Source organism: Pangasianodon hypophthalmus, chromosome 20 (assembly GCF_027358585.1).
Source record: "Pangasianodon hypophthalmus isolate fPanHyp1 chromosome 20, fPanHyp1.pri, whole genome shotgun sequence".
NCBI classification, from domain to species: domain Eukaryota; kingdom Metazoa; phylum Chordata; class Actinopteri; order Siluriformes; family Pangasiidae; genus Pangasianodon; species Pangasianodon hypophthalmus.
This window is the reverse complement of record NC_069729.1, coordinates 571,424-586,423: the sequence shown is the minus strand read 5'-3', so window position 1 is coordinate 586,423 and position 15,000 is coordinate 571,424. Positions and strand designations below refer to the sequence as shown.

General features: G+C 42.4%; 1 protein-coding gene across 1 annotated transcript in view; it reads left to right on the top strand.

The window, feature by feature from the left end:
• celsr2 (cadherin, EGF LAG seven-pass G-type receptor 2) overlaps positions 1-15,000 on the top strand; it is a 47,566-nt gene that overhangs the window by 9,429 nt on the left and 23,137 nt on the right. Inside the window, exons 2-3 of the mRNA XM_034314210.2 lie at positions 8,314-8,985; positions 12,919-13,141. Coding sequence (XP_034170101.2) covers positions 8,314-8,985; positions 12,919-13,141 — 895 coding nt within the window. The remainder of the gene's footprint in view (positions 1-8,313; positions 8,986-12,918; positions 13,142-15,000) is intronic.

Genomic DNA, 15,000 nt, shown 5'->3' with positions numbered 1-15,000 from the left:
TGGTCTTCTAATCAAGTAGCTCCACCCCCAGTGACATCACAGATACTGTTCCACTGGCAATGGTTATCTACAGCGTGTCCCAGAAATTTCCATATATTTTTTATATTTAGTTCATATTATATATTTATTTTTTCAGATAGCCTTTAAGAACACCTTTGACAAAAGAAGAACGTATTGAAATCGTTCTCATGGCTGGATCGAGAAGCTGTTGCAAGATTGTGATGGACTTTAACGGGAAACATGGCGAGCACATCACACACCACGCTGTCGCCAAACTTACTAACAAATTCAAATAGACTGGAAGTGATGCGGACTACAAATAACCACTGACTGAGCATTTAGCAAAATATTAAATATCGCTGGCTAGCGTTACACTGAGGGGTTTTTACTGAAGTAAGCAAAATAGGAATGAAATAGCGAGGTAGCTTAGTAGTTATCTGCGATCACTAAAGTGCAAAATAAAGTGTAAGACATAATAAGGCAGTGAAGAAACTCTTGAAGAAGCTAGCACACACTCAGAGACGGCTGAATTAGCAAAGGTTCTGTAATTAACATCAGCCTGAATGTTGAAGGAATCTGAAAATCTCACAGCCACTAAACCAACTAAACCATAAAATATCATTTAATTGCGTATTTAAGTAGAACTGCTGAATAGAAATAGATTTTGATATAAGAAAGAAGTCAAACTCTGTTAGTGAAGAGAACACAAAATGGATGTTGAGTATATCCTAGCTAACGACTGGGTTTAGCTGTCACACGGCGGTTTATAGACATTATAAAGACACAGTGAGAGCAGAAATGAGACAGAATTATCCAGAATGTCAACATTTACCTCAGATGTGTTGATAAATTACCAAGAAAAATCTCTGTACTACTAAAATTACACTCTGTTTACGTTTAGCTTCAACCGCTAACACAGCTAACCGTTGGAGTGTTGTTGTAGCTAACTCTGAGAAGAATTTCATCTTCTAAACTGGTGAATATCACAAGAGTGCACTTTTAATGTGGAATTTTCTAGTTAACGTGGTGAAGAGACGACTTTATTTAAAATGTAGCGTAAACTTCACAGCCCTGATCCTCACGTGCAGCTCTTTTGAGATTATATTTCGTCTCACAGGTTCAGGATTTTGTCAGTTTGTAGTAAAGACTGTCTCAGTTCTCTGTACCTGGTCTCCATCTCATAAAACCCCTGTGAGACCCGAAACCTTGGGGTTTTTGTTTAGGCGTACGCTCGCCATGGGAGGATACCGAAACTTTTATAGAAGCCATAAAAATCAGTGTTTACATTTTCATCCATGTTTTTAAGCTAAAGTTAAATTTGTGCTTTGAACAGAAACACAAACACAGAACTGAATGTCACAGTGACACTATCCAGCTCGTTATTTTTAACATAGCTTGTTAAAGCTTTCCGGATGCTAGCTAGCTAAAAGTGAAGTTTCAGGTTTTTTTTATTAGCCAACTCTGTGTTTATATATATATATATATGTATATATATATATATATATATATATATATATATAAATCACCTGTGTATTAAATCAGTTTGTATTTCTAAACACGACATGAATTTCAAAGTTGGTTGCCTTGGTAACGTTGAGATGTTCATATCCTGACAGGTTTGTGCTGCCGAAATAAATCTGAAATCTGAAACAAGCTCTGAACTCTGACTGATGTCGGCTAGTTTACTACCAGTTAGCTAACTGGCTATCTGCGTTAGCTAATGTTCATGATATCAGAGAGGATATAGGCCGTTTCTAATTTGCATATTCATGTATATATGTAGATTGTGGTATTTTTAATGAGGATGAAGGTGAATAGATTTCCCTGTTAGTCGATTTTTGGACAATAAGAGAGATACCAAATTGTTTAACAGTGTTGCTAGTTTTTGTTGCTAACTGGGCAGATGGTGCGTGCGTGTGTGTGTGTGTGTGTGTGTGTGCGTGTGTGTGTGTGTGTGCATGTGTGTGTGTGTGTGTGTGTGTGGTGTGGGTAGGGTGGGTGGATGTGACATCTTCCTTATTCAGCTGCTCTCAGCAAATACAAGGCGAAAGTCCCATTGCTGCCAATCACTCACACACACACACACACACACACACACACACACACAAAGAGACACACACACACACACACAGAGACACACACACACACACAAGAACTGTTGAGGCGTGCAGCATGTTGACCCACTGGGGTGGGTGTGTGTCTGTCTGTGTGTGTGTGTGTGTGTGTGTGTGTTTAATATGCTAATGTGGACATTCATGAGGACACTCAGGTCACCGTGGCTGTTCTTCTCCATCCCATAATAGGCAGAAATGTGAAGAATGTAGCTGTAGTCACACTCTACTGAATCACACTCTACTGACTCACATTCTACTGACTCACACTCTACTGACTCACATTCTACTGAATCACACTCTACTGACTCACACTCTACTGAATCACACTCTACTGACTCACATTCTACTGAATCACATTCTACTGAATCACATTCTACTGAATCACACTCTACTGAATCACACTCTACTGACTCACATTCTACTGAATCACATTCTACTGAATCACACTCTACTGACTCACATTCTACTGAATAACACTCTACTGAATCACACTCTACTGAATCACATTCTACTGAATCACACTCTACTGAATCACATTCTACTGACTCACATTCTACTGAATCACATTCTACTGAGTCACACTCTACTGAATCACATTCTACTGACTCACATTCTACTGAATAACACTCTACTGAATCACACTCTACTGAATCACACTCTACTGACTCACATTCTACTGAATCACATTCTACTGAATCACACTCTACTGACTCACATTCTACTGAATCACACTCTACTGACTCACATTCTACTGAATCACACTCTACTGAATCACACTCTACTGACTCACATTCTACTGAATCACATTCTACTGAATCACACTCTACTGACTCACATTCTACTGAATAACACTCTACTGAATCACACTCTACTGAATCACATTCTACTGAATCACACTCTACTGAATCACATTCTACTGACTCACATTCTACTGAATCACATTCTACTGAGTCACACTCTACTGAATCACATTCTACTGACTCACATTCTACTGAATAACACTCTACTGAATCACACCCTACTGAATAACACTCTACTGACTCACATTCTACTGAGTCACACTCTACTGACTCACATTCTACTGAGTCACACTCTACTGACTCACACTCTACTGACTCACACTCTACTTACTCACATTCTACTGAATCACACTCTACTGACTCACATTCTACTGAATCACACTCTACTGAATCACATTCTACTGAATCACACTCTACTGACTCACACTCTACTGAATCACACCCTACTGACTCACACTCTACTGAATCACACTCTACTGACTCACACTCTACTGACTCACACTCTACTGATTCACATTCTACTGACTCACACTCTACTGACTCACACTCTACTGAGTCACACTCTACTGAATCACACTCTACTGACTCACACCCTACTGAATCACACTCTACTGAATCACACTCTACTGACTCACACTCTACTGACTCACACCCTACTGAATCACACTCTACTGAATCACACTCTACTGAATCACACTCTACTGACTCACACTCTACTGAATCACACCCTACTGAATAACACTCTACTGACTCACACTCTACTGACTCACACTCTACTGAATCACATTCTACTGAATCACATTCTACTGACTCACACCCTACTGAATCACACTCTACTGACTCACACTCTACTGAATCACACTCTACTGACTCACATTCTACTGAATCACATTCTACTGAATCACAGTCTACTGAATCATATTTTACTGATTCACATTCTACTGAATCATATTCTTCTGAATCACACTCTACTGAATCATATTCTTCTGAATCACACTCTACTGAATCATATTCTTCTGAATCACATTCTACTGAATCGCACTCTACTGAATCATATTCTACTGAGTCATATTCTACTGAATTACATCCTGTATTTCTCTAAGCAGCTACTGAGGATGTCCCCTGCAAGGTCACACACACTCACACTCTCTCTCTCACTCACACACACACACACACACACACACACACACACACACACACAAATACTCTCACGTGCAGCTCTGAGGTCATTTATACTCATTTATAGCCACACACATATTGACCAACAGGACACACACACACACACACACACACACACACACACTAGGTGTGTATTTATGACACGACGCCCTTCACCACCCGTGGGAGCTCAGTCTATTGTCTGAGTTTGCAGGGCATCCCATAATAATCAGCAAGCGCCGCCCCCCCAAACACACACACATAGTGAATGTGGTCAGAGCAGGTCCTGCAGGAGTCACAGAGAGGTAACAGGGTGGATTTCCCTTTATCCCAGATGTAGATGAACAGACAGATGGAGATGAAGAATTATAGACAGTGAGACAGACAGATGAGCAGACAGACAGGTGTAGATGACAGTGAGACAGACAGATGAGCAGACAGACAGGTGTAGATGACAGTGAGACAGACGGATGAGCAGACAGACAGGTGTAGATGACAGTGAGACAGACGGATGAGCAGACAGACAGGTGTAGATGGGTAGACAGACAGTTATACGGTGTATTGCAGAGTGAGGTGTGTGTGATGGAGTTGGACACATCGTCATATCATCATTTTCCTGTTGTTCCTGTCGTCTTGGCTGACTGTCTGTGTGTTTGTGTCTGAGTGTGTGTGTGTGTCTGAGTGTGTGTGTGTGTGTGTGTCTGAGTGTGTGTGTGTGTGTGTGTGTGTGTATCTGAGTGTGTATCTGTGTGTGTGTCTGAGTGTGTGTGTGTGTCTGAGTGTGTGTGTGTGTCTGAGTGTGTATCTGAGTGTGTATCTGTGTGTGTGTCTGAGTGTGTGTGTGTCTGAGTGTGTATCTGTGTGTGTGTCTGAGTGTGTGTGTGTCTGAGTGTGTATCTGAGTGTGTCTGAGTGTGTGTGTGTGTGTGTGTGTGTCTGAGTGTGTATCTGAGTGTATCTGAGTGTGTATCTGTGTAACTGAGTGTGTCTGAGTGTGTGTGTGTGTGTGTGAGCTCTAACCTGTACTTTGCTCTCAGCTCTGATGAGGTCTTACTGCTTATTGCAGTGGGTTTGCTGCTCCTGCGTACTGATTGGTTCGCGAGGTTTGATTATCCCCCCTGCTGAGCGCACTGATTGCAGCTCAGGTGGAAGAGATTTCTAACTCTGTTCCCATGACGTCTGGCCACCCGGCAACGCTGCGGTCTCTATGGGTACGACACCCAGTGGGGAGTTTTGGGAAGAGTTGGGGTGTCATTTAATGGAAAAATAACACACACACACACACACACACACACATAGTTGAGATCTTAGTCATCTCAGACAGATGCATATGTTACTGGAAGATTTTTTTTAATCAGCAGCTCTGATTTTTATTTTTGTACATCTAGTGATTCAGTGAGTCTGTGACTTGGTGAGTCAGTATGTCAAGGAGTTGATGAGTCAGTCAGTCAGTGATTCAAAGCTTCAGGGAGTAAGTCAGAGAGTCTGTGACTCAGTGGGTCATTAAGTCAGAGAGTCAGTGGGTTGGAGACTCCTGGATTCTGTGTGTCAGTGAGTCAGTGAGTTGTTGACTCGGTGCAATTAGTCAGAGGGTCAGTGGGTCAAAGAGTCAGGGAGTGAGTCAGTGACTCAATGGAATCAGAGAGTCAGTGATTTGATAGGTCAGATTTTCTGTGGGGCAGAGAGTCAGTAAGTCATAGAGCCTGTGATTCAGTGAGTTAGTGATTCAGTGAGTTAGTGATTCAGTGGGTTAGTGATTCAGTGGGTTAGTGATTCAGTGAGTTAGTGATTCAGTGGGTTAGTGATTCAGTGAGTTAGTGATTCAGTGGGTTAGTGATTCAGTGGGTTAGTGATTCAGTGAGTTAGTGATTCAGTGGGTTAGTGATTCAGTGAGTTAGTGATTCAGTGGGTTAGTGATTCAGTGGGTTAGTGATTCAGTGGGTTAGTGATTCAGTGAGTTAGTGATTCAGTGTGTTGATTGAACCCGGTGTAATAATGTCCAGATAGGCACATTTCTATAAAACAATGTCCAGCAGTGTCTGAGGGTGTGTGTGTTTGAGGTGACCGCAGAACCGCACACAGAACCGCACACAGAACCGCAGGCGAGGAGGTCGCCAGGGGCAACACAGTCAGCTTCATTAATATTAATTATACAAGTGTGGATTAATTAGTGTTCATCAGTGAGTGAGCTGAGAGCGGATGAGACGAGTGTGTGTGTGTGTGTGTGTGTGTGTAAGTCAGTGTGTTTCTGTGCAGATTTGTTCTTCCTGAAAGAATCCTGCATTTGCACGGAGCTGAACACGACGCACAGAAATAATTGTTGTTGATGCAAAAGAGAAGAAAAGAAGTAAAGAATGAACAAAAGAAAAAAAGAAGACCTGTGAAGAATAACATCACTGTGCTTGCATTACAAGATGATGATGATGTGTGTGTGTGTGTGTGTGTGTGTGTGTGAGGATCTTGACTTTCCCTTTGAACTGCTCCGCTGGTGTATGTAGGTCACGGCTCTTCGCCCTCGTTACTGACACACTCTCTTATTCTCTTTGAAGTTTTCTCTCCTCCTGCTGCTGTAGCATCCGAGTTTCTTCCTTTTTCCTCGTAGGATTTTTATTTTTTCAAAGAAAATACAGACACATTATGAACCTCTTCATTAGCTGTATTACTTTCACGTGGAATATTCTAGTGACGTACTGACCAAACACCGAACCCAGGCGTGTGGTTTGGGACGTGCCCACAGTGGACTGATGATGATGATGATGATGTTTATGTGCACTATATAGTGAATAGGGTGTATGTGGTTTGGGACACGCCCACAGCATTGCGTGACATCTCCTGTGTTTCTTGCTCATGTGTGAATTTCTGAGTGGCTCTAAGTGTCTGAGTGAGTAAAAGTGTGTGTGTGTGTGTGTGTGAGTGTGAGAGAGAGAGAGAGAGAGCAAGCACTCCTTCACTTCATTATTAATGATTTTCCATCCTCTTCCTGTCTCTGCGCTGTCTCTTCTGTCCTTTATTTTCCCAGCAGCACTATAGGATGTAGCGCTTGTGGCTGTGACTGTCTGTGTGTGTGTGTGTATGTGTGTGTGTGTGTGTGTGTGTGTGTGTGTGTGTGTGTGTGTGTGTGTGTGTGTGTGTTTGCTTGCCCTCTGTATCAGTGGTGTCCTGCCCTGTGGCTGGAATCCAGAACTTCACACAAAGCTGATCATTGATGAAAAGTGTGTGTGTGTGTGTTTGTGTGTGTGTGTGAATGAAGGACGTGTCTTGTGTTTGCAGGATGTCTTTGATTTGATTAAACGTGGTGTGTGTTTGTTTCCCCTCTGGCCTGAAGAGCAAAGTGTGTGTGTGTGTGAGAGTGTGTGTGTTTGTGTACAGAGTGTCTTCCTTGTTCCCAGGCATAAACAGCAGATTAATGGGGTGTTTTTTGGGTCTGTGCCCCTCGGTCCGGCCACAGTGTGTGTGTGTGTGTGTGTGTGCGCGAGTGTGTGTGTATGTGTGCGTGCGAGTGTGTGTGTGTGCGCGTGTGTGTGTGTGTGTGTGCGCGCGAGTGTGTGTGTATGTGTGCGCGTGTGTGTGCGTGCGAGTGTGTGCGCGAGTGTGTGTGTGTGTGTGTGCGTGTCTCGTTAGTGTTGGACCTTCGTCCTTTCTGTTTGTTATTCTAAGGAATCTGTTTTTTTTTCTCCAAGTCCCTCTCTTATCACTGATCTAGTGCCCTAAAATAGTGGCGTACTCCCTATTCCCTACTCCCTACAAGCATCAAGGTGCATTATGGGTATTCTCTACCCTATAGGAGTTATCACTAGTGCATTGTGGGATATTCCACACTGATTCTTTCTTTTAGATATGAATGTAAAATGTCCCTACAGTAATGCACTATGTAGTCAATAAGGAGCGATTTCAGACACGCCCTTAATGTCCTTCATCTACACTTCATAGGGGTCATCAGGTAGGGACCCTTGACAAGTCCACTACAGTGATAGAGAGAAACTTGTGGAGTAAAAAAAGTGAGAAAGTGATGGAGTAAAAAAAAGGGCGGAGCTTAATTTAAATTTGATCATGTGATGTCACTAGCTTATCATAAAAACTGGATTAAATACACACTGTAATAGTGGAGCAACCTGACTGTAGCACTGTGCTAGCATTAGCAAGCTAAGTAGTTACCTTAGTTCAATAATAATAATAATAATAATAATAATAATAATAATAATATAATCTCTCTCTCTCTCTCTCTCTCTCTCGCTCTCTCAGATGGCGTTCACTCGGTCTCGGCTCAGTGTTTGCTGCAGGTCACCATTATCACAGATGAAATGCTCTCCAACAGCATCACGCTCCGATTGGCTAACACCTCCCAGGAACGCTTCCTCTCCATGCTATTGGCTGAGTTCTTGGAGGGCGTGGCCCACGTTCTCTCCGCCCACCGTGAAGATGTCATCATCTTCAACGTCCAAGACGACACAGACGTCAACGCCGCCATTTTAAACGTCAGCCTGTCCGTATTCCGACTGGGCGACAGGCTAGGGGGCGGGGCCTCACGCCTGGGGCTGATGGGGGCGGAGTTTATTGGCTCGGAGGAGCTCCAGGAGCGTCTGTACCTGAACCGGAGCCTGCTAGCGCACATTTCCTCTCAGCAGGTCCTGCCGTTCGATGACAACATCTGCCTGCGCGAGCCGTGTGAGAACTACATGAAGTGTGTGTCGGTGCTGAAGTTCGACAGCCTCGCGCCGTTCGTCACCTCCGACACCATCCTGTTCCGCCCCATTCAGCCAATCACAGGCCTCCGCTGCCGCTGCCCGCCCGGATTCACCGGCGAGTTCTGCGAGACCGAGATCGACCTGTGCTACTCCAACCCGTGCGGGAACCACGGCGTGTGTCGCTCACATGAGGGAGGGTTCACCTGCGAGTGTCTCCACGACTACACAGGTGAGTCCAGGAAGTGGGCGGGGCTTAAACGCTAAAAGTGTATTGTATGTGCTGGTGTCCATGTGAACGCTTCAGGAGTTATACAAGTTATGAATTTATTCTAGGAAAAGCAAATGACAATCTAACTGCCGAACTCAGTAACACAGCAGAGTGAGCTGAACACACACACACACACACACACACACACACACAAACAGTGAGTTGCTGCCACTTCTCCGGCTTAATGAGACCCTAAATCACCAACCACATAAAATAAACAATTAACAGCACAAAGCTAGCAAGTGGAAGGTGACTTGTGGATTTAGCGCTAACGCCCGACTCACTGCCAAGCCTGAGCTCAGAGCCACACCCTCACGCCGAAACACAGAGAGAGGGGCGTCGCCCTGATGCTGACCTCAGGCGTTACCAAACCTTCAGGCCAAACGACCTCGCGTGAGCGTTATGAATGTTCTGTGTCCTGAGTGTTTGGTTTCTCCTCACTGTTTACCGTCACGCCTGTAAATCCATACTCAGGAAGTGTTCTCCAATAATTCCCTGTTTGTTTTCTCCAATAATTCCCTGTTTGTTTTCATAACTTTTGTTTTTCCACTGAGTCCGAGCCACTCGATGGTGTTGAGGAACTCAGGCTCAGAACTCTGGCTCAAAGACCGAAATATCACGTACACTCTTCATTTAAACGTGGCTTGACTGAATGTGACTCACAACGACATTTCAGAATATTCACACACATAAAATCCTTCATCAGTTTGAGTGATGACTGTAATGTAAATTTGTAAAATAAATAAATAAAAGAAAAGAAGAGATTGTGAGTTTGGCCACGTTTAATCCGACGCGTACTGAGCCACCAGGCTAATGTAGCTAATAGTGAATGGAGGTGTATCGCCTCCAGTTTAGCACGCGTCCCTCCATAGCAGCGGCAGACTCAGTTAGGGGGCGTGGCCTAAAGTCTGACGGCAGCGCTGCAGGTCAGGAGTGATTCAGATCAGAATAAAGTTCACATTTGATTTCTATATTTATTTAATTTTTAATACAAAGGATATTTTATATATGTGTTTGTAAATGGTGTAAGTGGCTCTGTCCCACATTCTCTCTCCTCCATCTGTCTCTGAGTGTGTGTGTGTGTCTGTGCGTGTGTGTGTGTGTACGCGTGTGTGTGTGTGTGTGCGCGTGCGTTGGCTGTCAGTATGAATCATTAAGAGTGTTAAAAATGAACAGGATCCCACGGGATGCCTTTGTCTCTTATACAGAGATAAATGGATCACGAAACACTGCTGCTGTTCTTTGTGTGTGTTTTAGTCGCTCTGTTGTGTGTGTGTGTTGTGTGTGTGTGTGTGTGTGTTGTGTGTGTGTTGTGTGTTTCCTCACAAAGCCTCACAAAAAAATCACTTCATATTCTGATGTGAGACGTTTTAATCCCAGTTTAAAAAACTTTCTTCACTGTTAATGATAAATGACTAAAGAGTCACAAAGCAGCTGTAATGTTTTCACATCGTAAACGAATCGCGCTGCGTCCAGTTGGTTGCCATGGTTACCCTGCGACCGAATGGCTAGCACAGTGTGTTGCGCCGTCTCTCATATCGAACACACTTTATTAATCACTCATCAGATACGGGTTAGAGAGGGTCAGGGATTCAGCTAGCCGTGTAGTCGACCAATCAGAAATTAGTAGAACAAACTCCGCCTCCCCTCCAGAGTTCCTAGTTCATAGAAAAGTTCCGACTCTGGAGCAGGAAATAAAATGCACACACACACACACACACACACACACACACACACACACACACTCACACACTCAGCAGGTAATCAGCGGAGTGAAATGTGCTTTGATTATATATGGTATATTTAGTAAAATGTGCCTGATTGGCTCGAGAACCTCAGCATCAGTGTGTGTGTGTGTGTGTGTGTGTGTGTGTGTGTGTGTGTGTGTGTGAGTGTGTGTGTGTGTGTGTGTGTCGTGGCCGGGGGCGATTAATCAGCACAAAGTGCATAATTATCTTTAAGAAAGTAATTTGCATATTGAGAATGGAACAAAAAAAGAAAGATGAGTAACTCCTCTATGTCTCCTTTAGCCTCCTTTTTTTCGACCAGGATCCTGTGTGTGTGTGAGTGTGTGAGTGTGTGTATGGGAGGGGAGGAGGGTGTCTGAACACGCAGCCAGATGGAGAGAAGGAGGAGAATCACATAAATAACAGAGAATGCCAATCAATCAGAGACACACACACACACACACACACACACTCGCAGAGAGAGAGAGAGAGAGAGAGAGAGAGAGAGAGAGAGAGAGAGTGAATTATTCAGACTGTGGCTGTGTAGGAGAAGTAGATTAAAAGCATCTCTCTCTCTCTCTCACACACACACACACACACAACACACACACACACACACACACACACACACACTGTACTCCATCATTAGTAGGTGTTAGATCCAGTGTCTCCCTGCTCCCTAACCCCTGCGCCCTACAGAATCATGCCCACTCTGTAGTGCAGTAACACACACAGTGCATTAGAACAGAGAGATGTTTAGGGGTAGAATGTAAAGTTTAGAACGTGGGACTCCACACTCTGACAGCTCAGTGATGTATCATTCAACATGATACTTTACAGGTCAGTGATCTGATTCCACACCCCACGATTCACTATGACTCAATTCAGTATTCATTTTCATACAATGAACATAATTCGTTAGACAAACTGATTCAGTATGACTGTGTGATTCAGTATGACTGTGTGATTCAGTACGACACTGTGATTCAGTACGACTCTGTGATTCAGTACGACTCTGTGATTCAGTACGACTGTGTGATTCAGTACGACACTGTGATTCAGTACGACACTGTGATTCAGTACGACTGTGTGATTCAATATGACTGTGTGATTCAGTATGACACTGTGATTCAGTATGACACTGTGATTCAGTATGACACTGTGATTCAGTACGACTCTGTGATTCAGTACGACACTGTGATTCAGTACGACTGTGTGATTCAGTACGACACTGTGATTCAGTACGACACTGTGATTCAGTACGACACTGTGATTCAGTACGACTCTGTGATTCAGTACGACACTGTGATTCAGTACGACTGTGTGATTCAGTACGACACTGTGATTCAGTACGACACTGTGATTCAGTACGACTGTGTGATTCAGTACGACTCTGTGATTCAGTACGACTCTGTGATTTGTTAGAGCTGTGATTATCAACACTTCCATAACATTGTCACTGTTAACTCTGTGTGTGTGCATGTTCTTTTTTTTATATATTTGTGTGTGTTCTTTTTTTTTTACATATTTGTGTGTGTGTTCTTTTTTTATATATATAGTGTGTATGTGTGTCACATTTTAAATTTTTCTGACCCCATTTTCATCAAAGACTCGTTTCCGAGGGCAGAGAGAATCCATGAACCCCCTCCTCCTGATGAATATTACATTACACACACACACACACACACACACACACACACACACAGTACAATGTTTACCTTATTTTACGTTATAAACGCGTTTGATGAATTCTGGAGCAAGAACATGTGCTGTGTGTGTGTGTGTGCACATGTGGAAAAGGAGAATGATGAAATAAGAGGAGACACTGATAATGACTCCTACTGACACATTTTCTCACACACACACACACACACACACTCACACACACAGTGACACAGTTTCTCTGCTCCTCGTGACACACATAAAATAGGAAGAATGGAGGAAAGGAAAAGTAATAGAGGAGACAGTGTGACATGTTAGCATAATATTGAAATTCCGTCATGTGAGCACACACACACACACACACACACTAATGAGTCTAGTAAGAGTTTGGAGACACCACAACACACACTCACTACATCATCGCATATCTTTTTTTATTTGCACACCACTGATCTCTATCTGTCTCTCTGTCTCTCTCTCTCTCTCTCTGTCTGTCTCTCTGCAGGTGAGCGGTGTGAGGTGTCGTCGCGCTCAGGCCGCTGTGTGCCGGGTGTGTGTAAGAACGGGGGTGTGTGTGTGAACCTGTTGGTGGGCGGGTTCAGGTGCGAGTGTCCGCCGGGAGCCTATGAGAAACCGTACTGTCACATGAGCACACGCAGCTTCCCCCCAAACACCTTCATCACCTTCAAGGGTCTACGTCAGAGATTCCACTTCACACTCACGCTCAGGTACCGCGCACACACACGCACACACACACACACACACGCATGCACACACACGCGCACACACACACACGCACACACACACACACGGTTACAGAGTAAAAGGTTTAAACGTTGAATGTTGATGTGAGTCACAATGAAAGAGAAAAAGAAAAACACGCTGTGCTAGTGATGTGCACTAAAATCACCCCTCTCTCTCTCTCTCTCTCTCTCTCTCTCTCTCTCTCTCTCTCTCTCTTTCCCTTACATGAGCGCAGGCTGTCAGGTTTCCTCAAATTCTCAGAACATTCCGGAGAGAGAACAGATTGTGTGTGTGAGTGTGTGTCAGAGAGAGCGAGTGTGTCACTTGTGGGTTTCTGAGTGTGTTATATAAGGCACTCTTTACTCTGTTTTTCACTCCACTGCAGTGCTAAAAAAATCTTAGGCATATAGAGACTGATTTGATTCAGTGAGTTACAATATATATTGTTTAATACTACTACTAATAATAATACAAAATGGGTTGATCTGATTCCACACCATATGATTCACTATGATTTGATACAATACAGTTCAATACAGCACTATATAATTCATTGTACTACAATATGATTCAGTACGACACAGTGTGATTCAATACGTCACAGTGTGATTCAGTATAACACAATATGATTCAGTATAACACAGTATGATTCAGTATAACACAATATGATTCAGTATAACACAATGTGATTCAGTATGCACAATGTAATTCAGTATAACACAATATGATTCAGTATGCACAATGTGATTCAGTATAACACAATGTGAGTCAGTATAACACAATGTGATTCAGTATAACACAATGTGATTCAGTATGCACAATGTGATTCAGTATAACACAATATGATTCAGTATGACACAATGTGGTTCAGTATAACACAGTATGATTCAATATGCAAAATGTGATTCAGTATAACACAATATGATTCAGTATAACACAATATGAATCAGTAGGACACAATATGATTCAGTATGACACAATATGATTCAATATAACACAATATGATTCAGTATAACCCAATATGATTCAGTATGACACAGTATGATTCAATATAACCCAATATGATTCAATATAACCCAATATGATTCAGTAGGACACAATATGATTCAGTATAACACAATATGATTCAGTAGGACACAATATGATTCAGTATAACACAATATGATTCAGTATGACACAATATGATTCAGTATGACACAATATGATTCAGTATGACACAATATGCTTCAATATAACCCAATATGATTCAATATAACCCTATATGATTCAGTAGGACACAATATGATTCAATATAACCCAATATGATTCAATATAACCCAATATGAATCAGTATAACACAATATGATTCAATATAACCCAGTATGATTCAATATAACCCAATATGATTCAGTAGGACACAATATGATTCAATATAACACAATATGATTCAATATAACCCAATATGATTCAGTAGGACACAGTATGATTCAGTATAACACAATATGATTCAGTAGGACACAATATGATTCAGTATAACACAATATGATTCAATATAACCCAATATGATTCAGTAGGACACAATATGATTCAATATAACCCAGTATGATTCAATATAACACAATATGATTCAGTATAACACAATATGATTCAATATAACCCAATATGATTCAGTAGGACACAATATGATTCAATATAACCCAATATGATTCAGTATGACACAATATGATTCAGTATGACACAATATGATTCAATATAACCCAATATGATTCAGTAGGACACAGTATGATTCAGTATGACACAATATGATTCAGTATGACACAATATGATTCAGTATGACACAATATGATTCAATATAACCCAATAT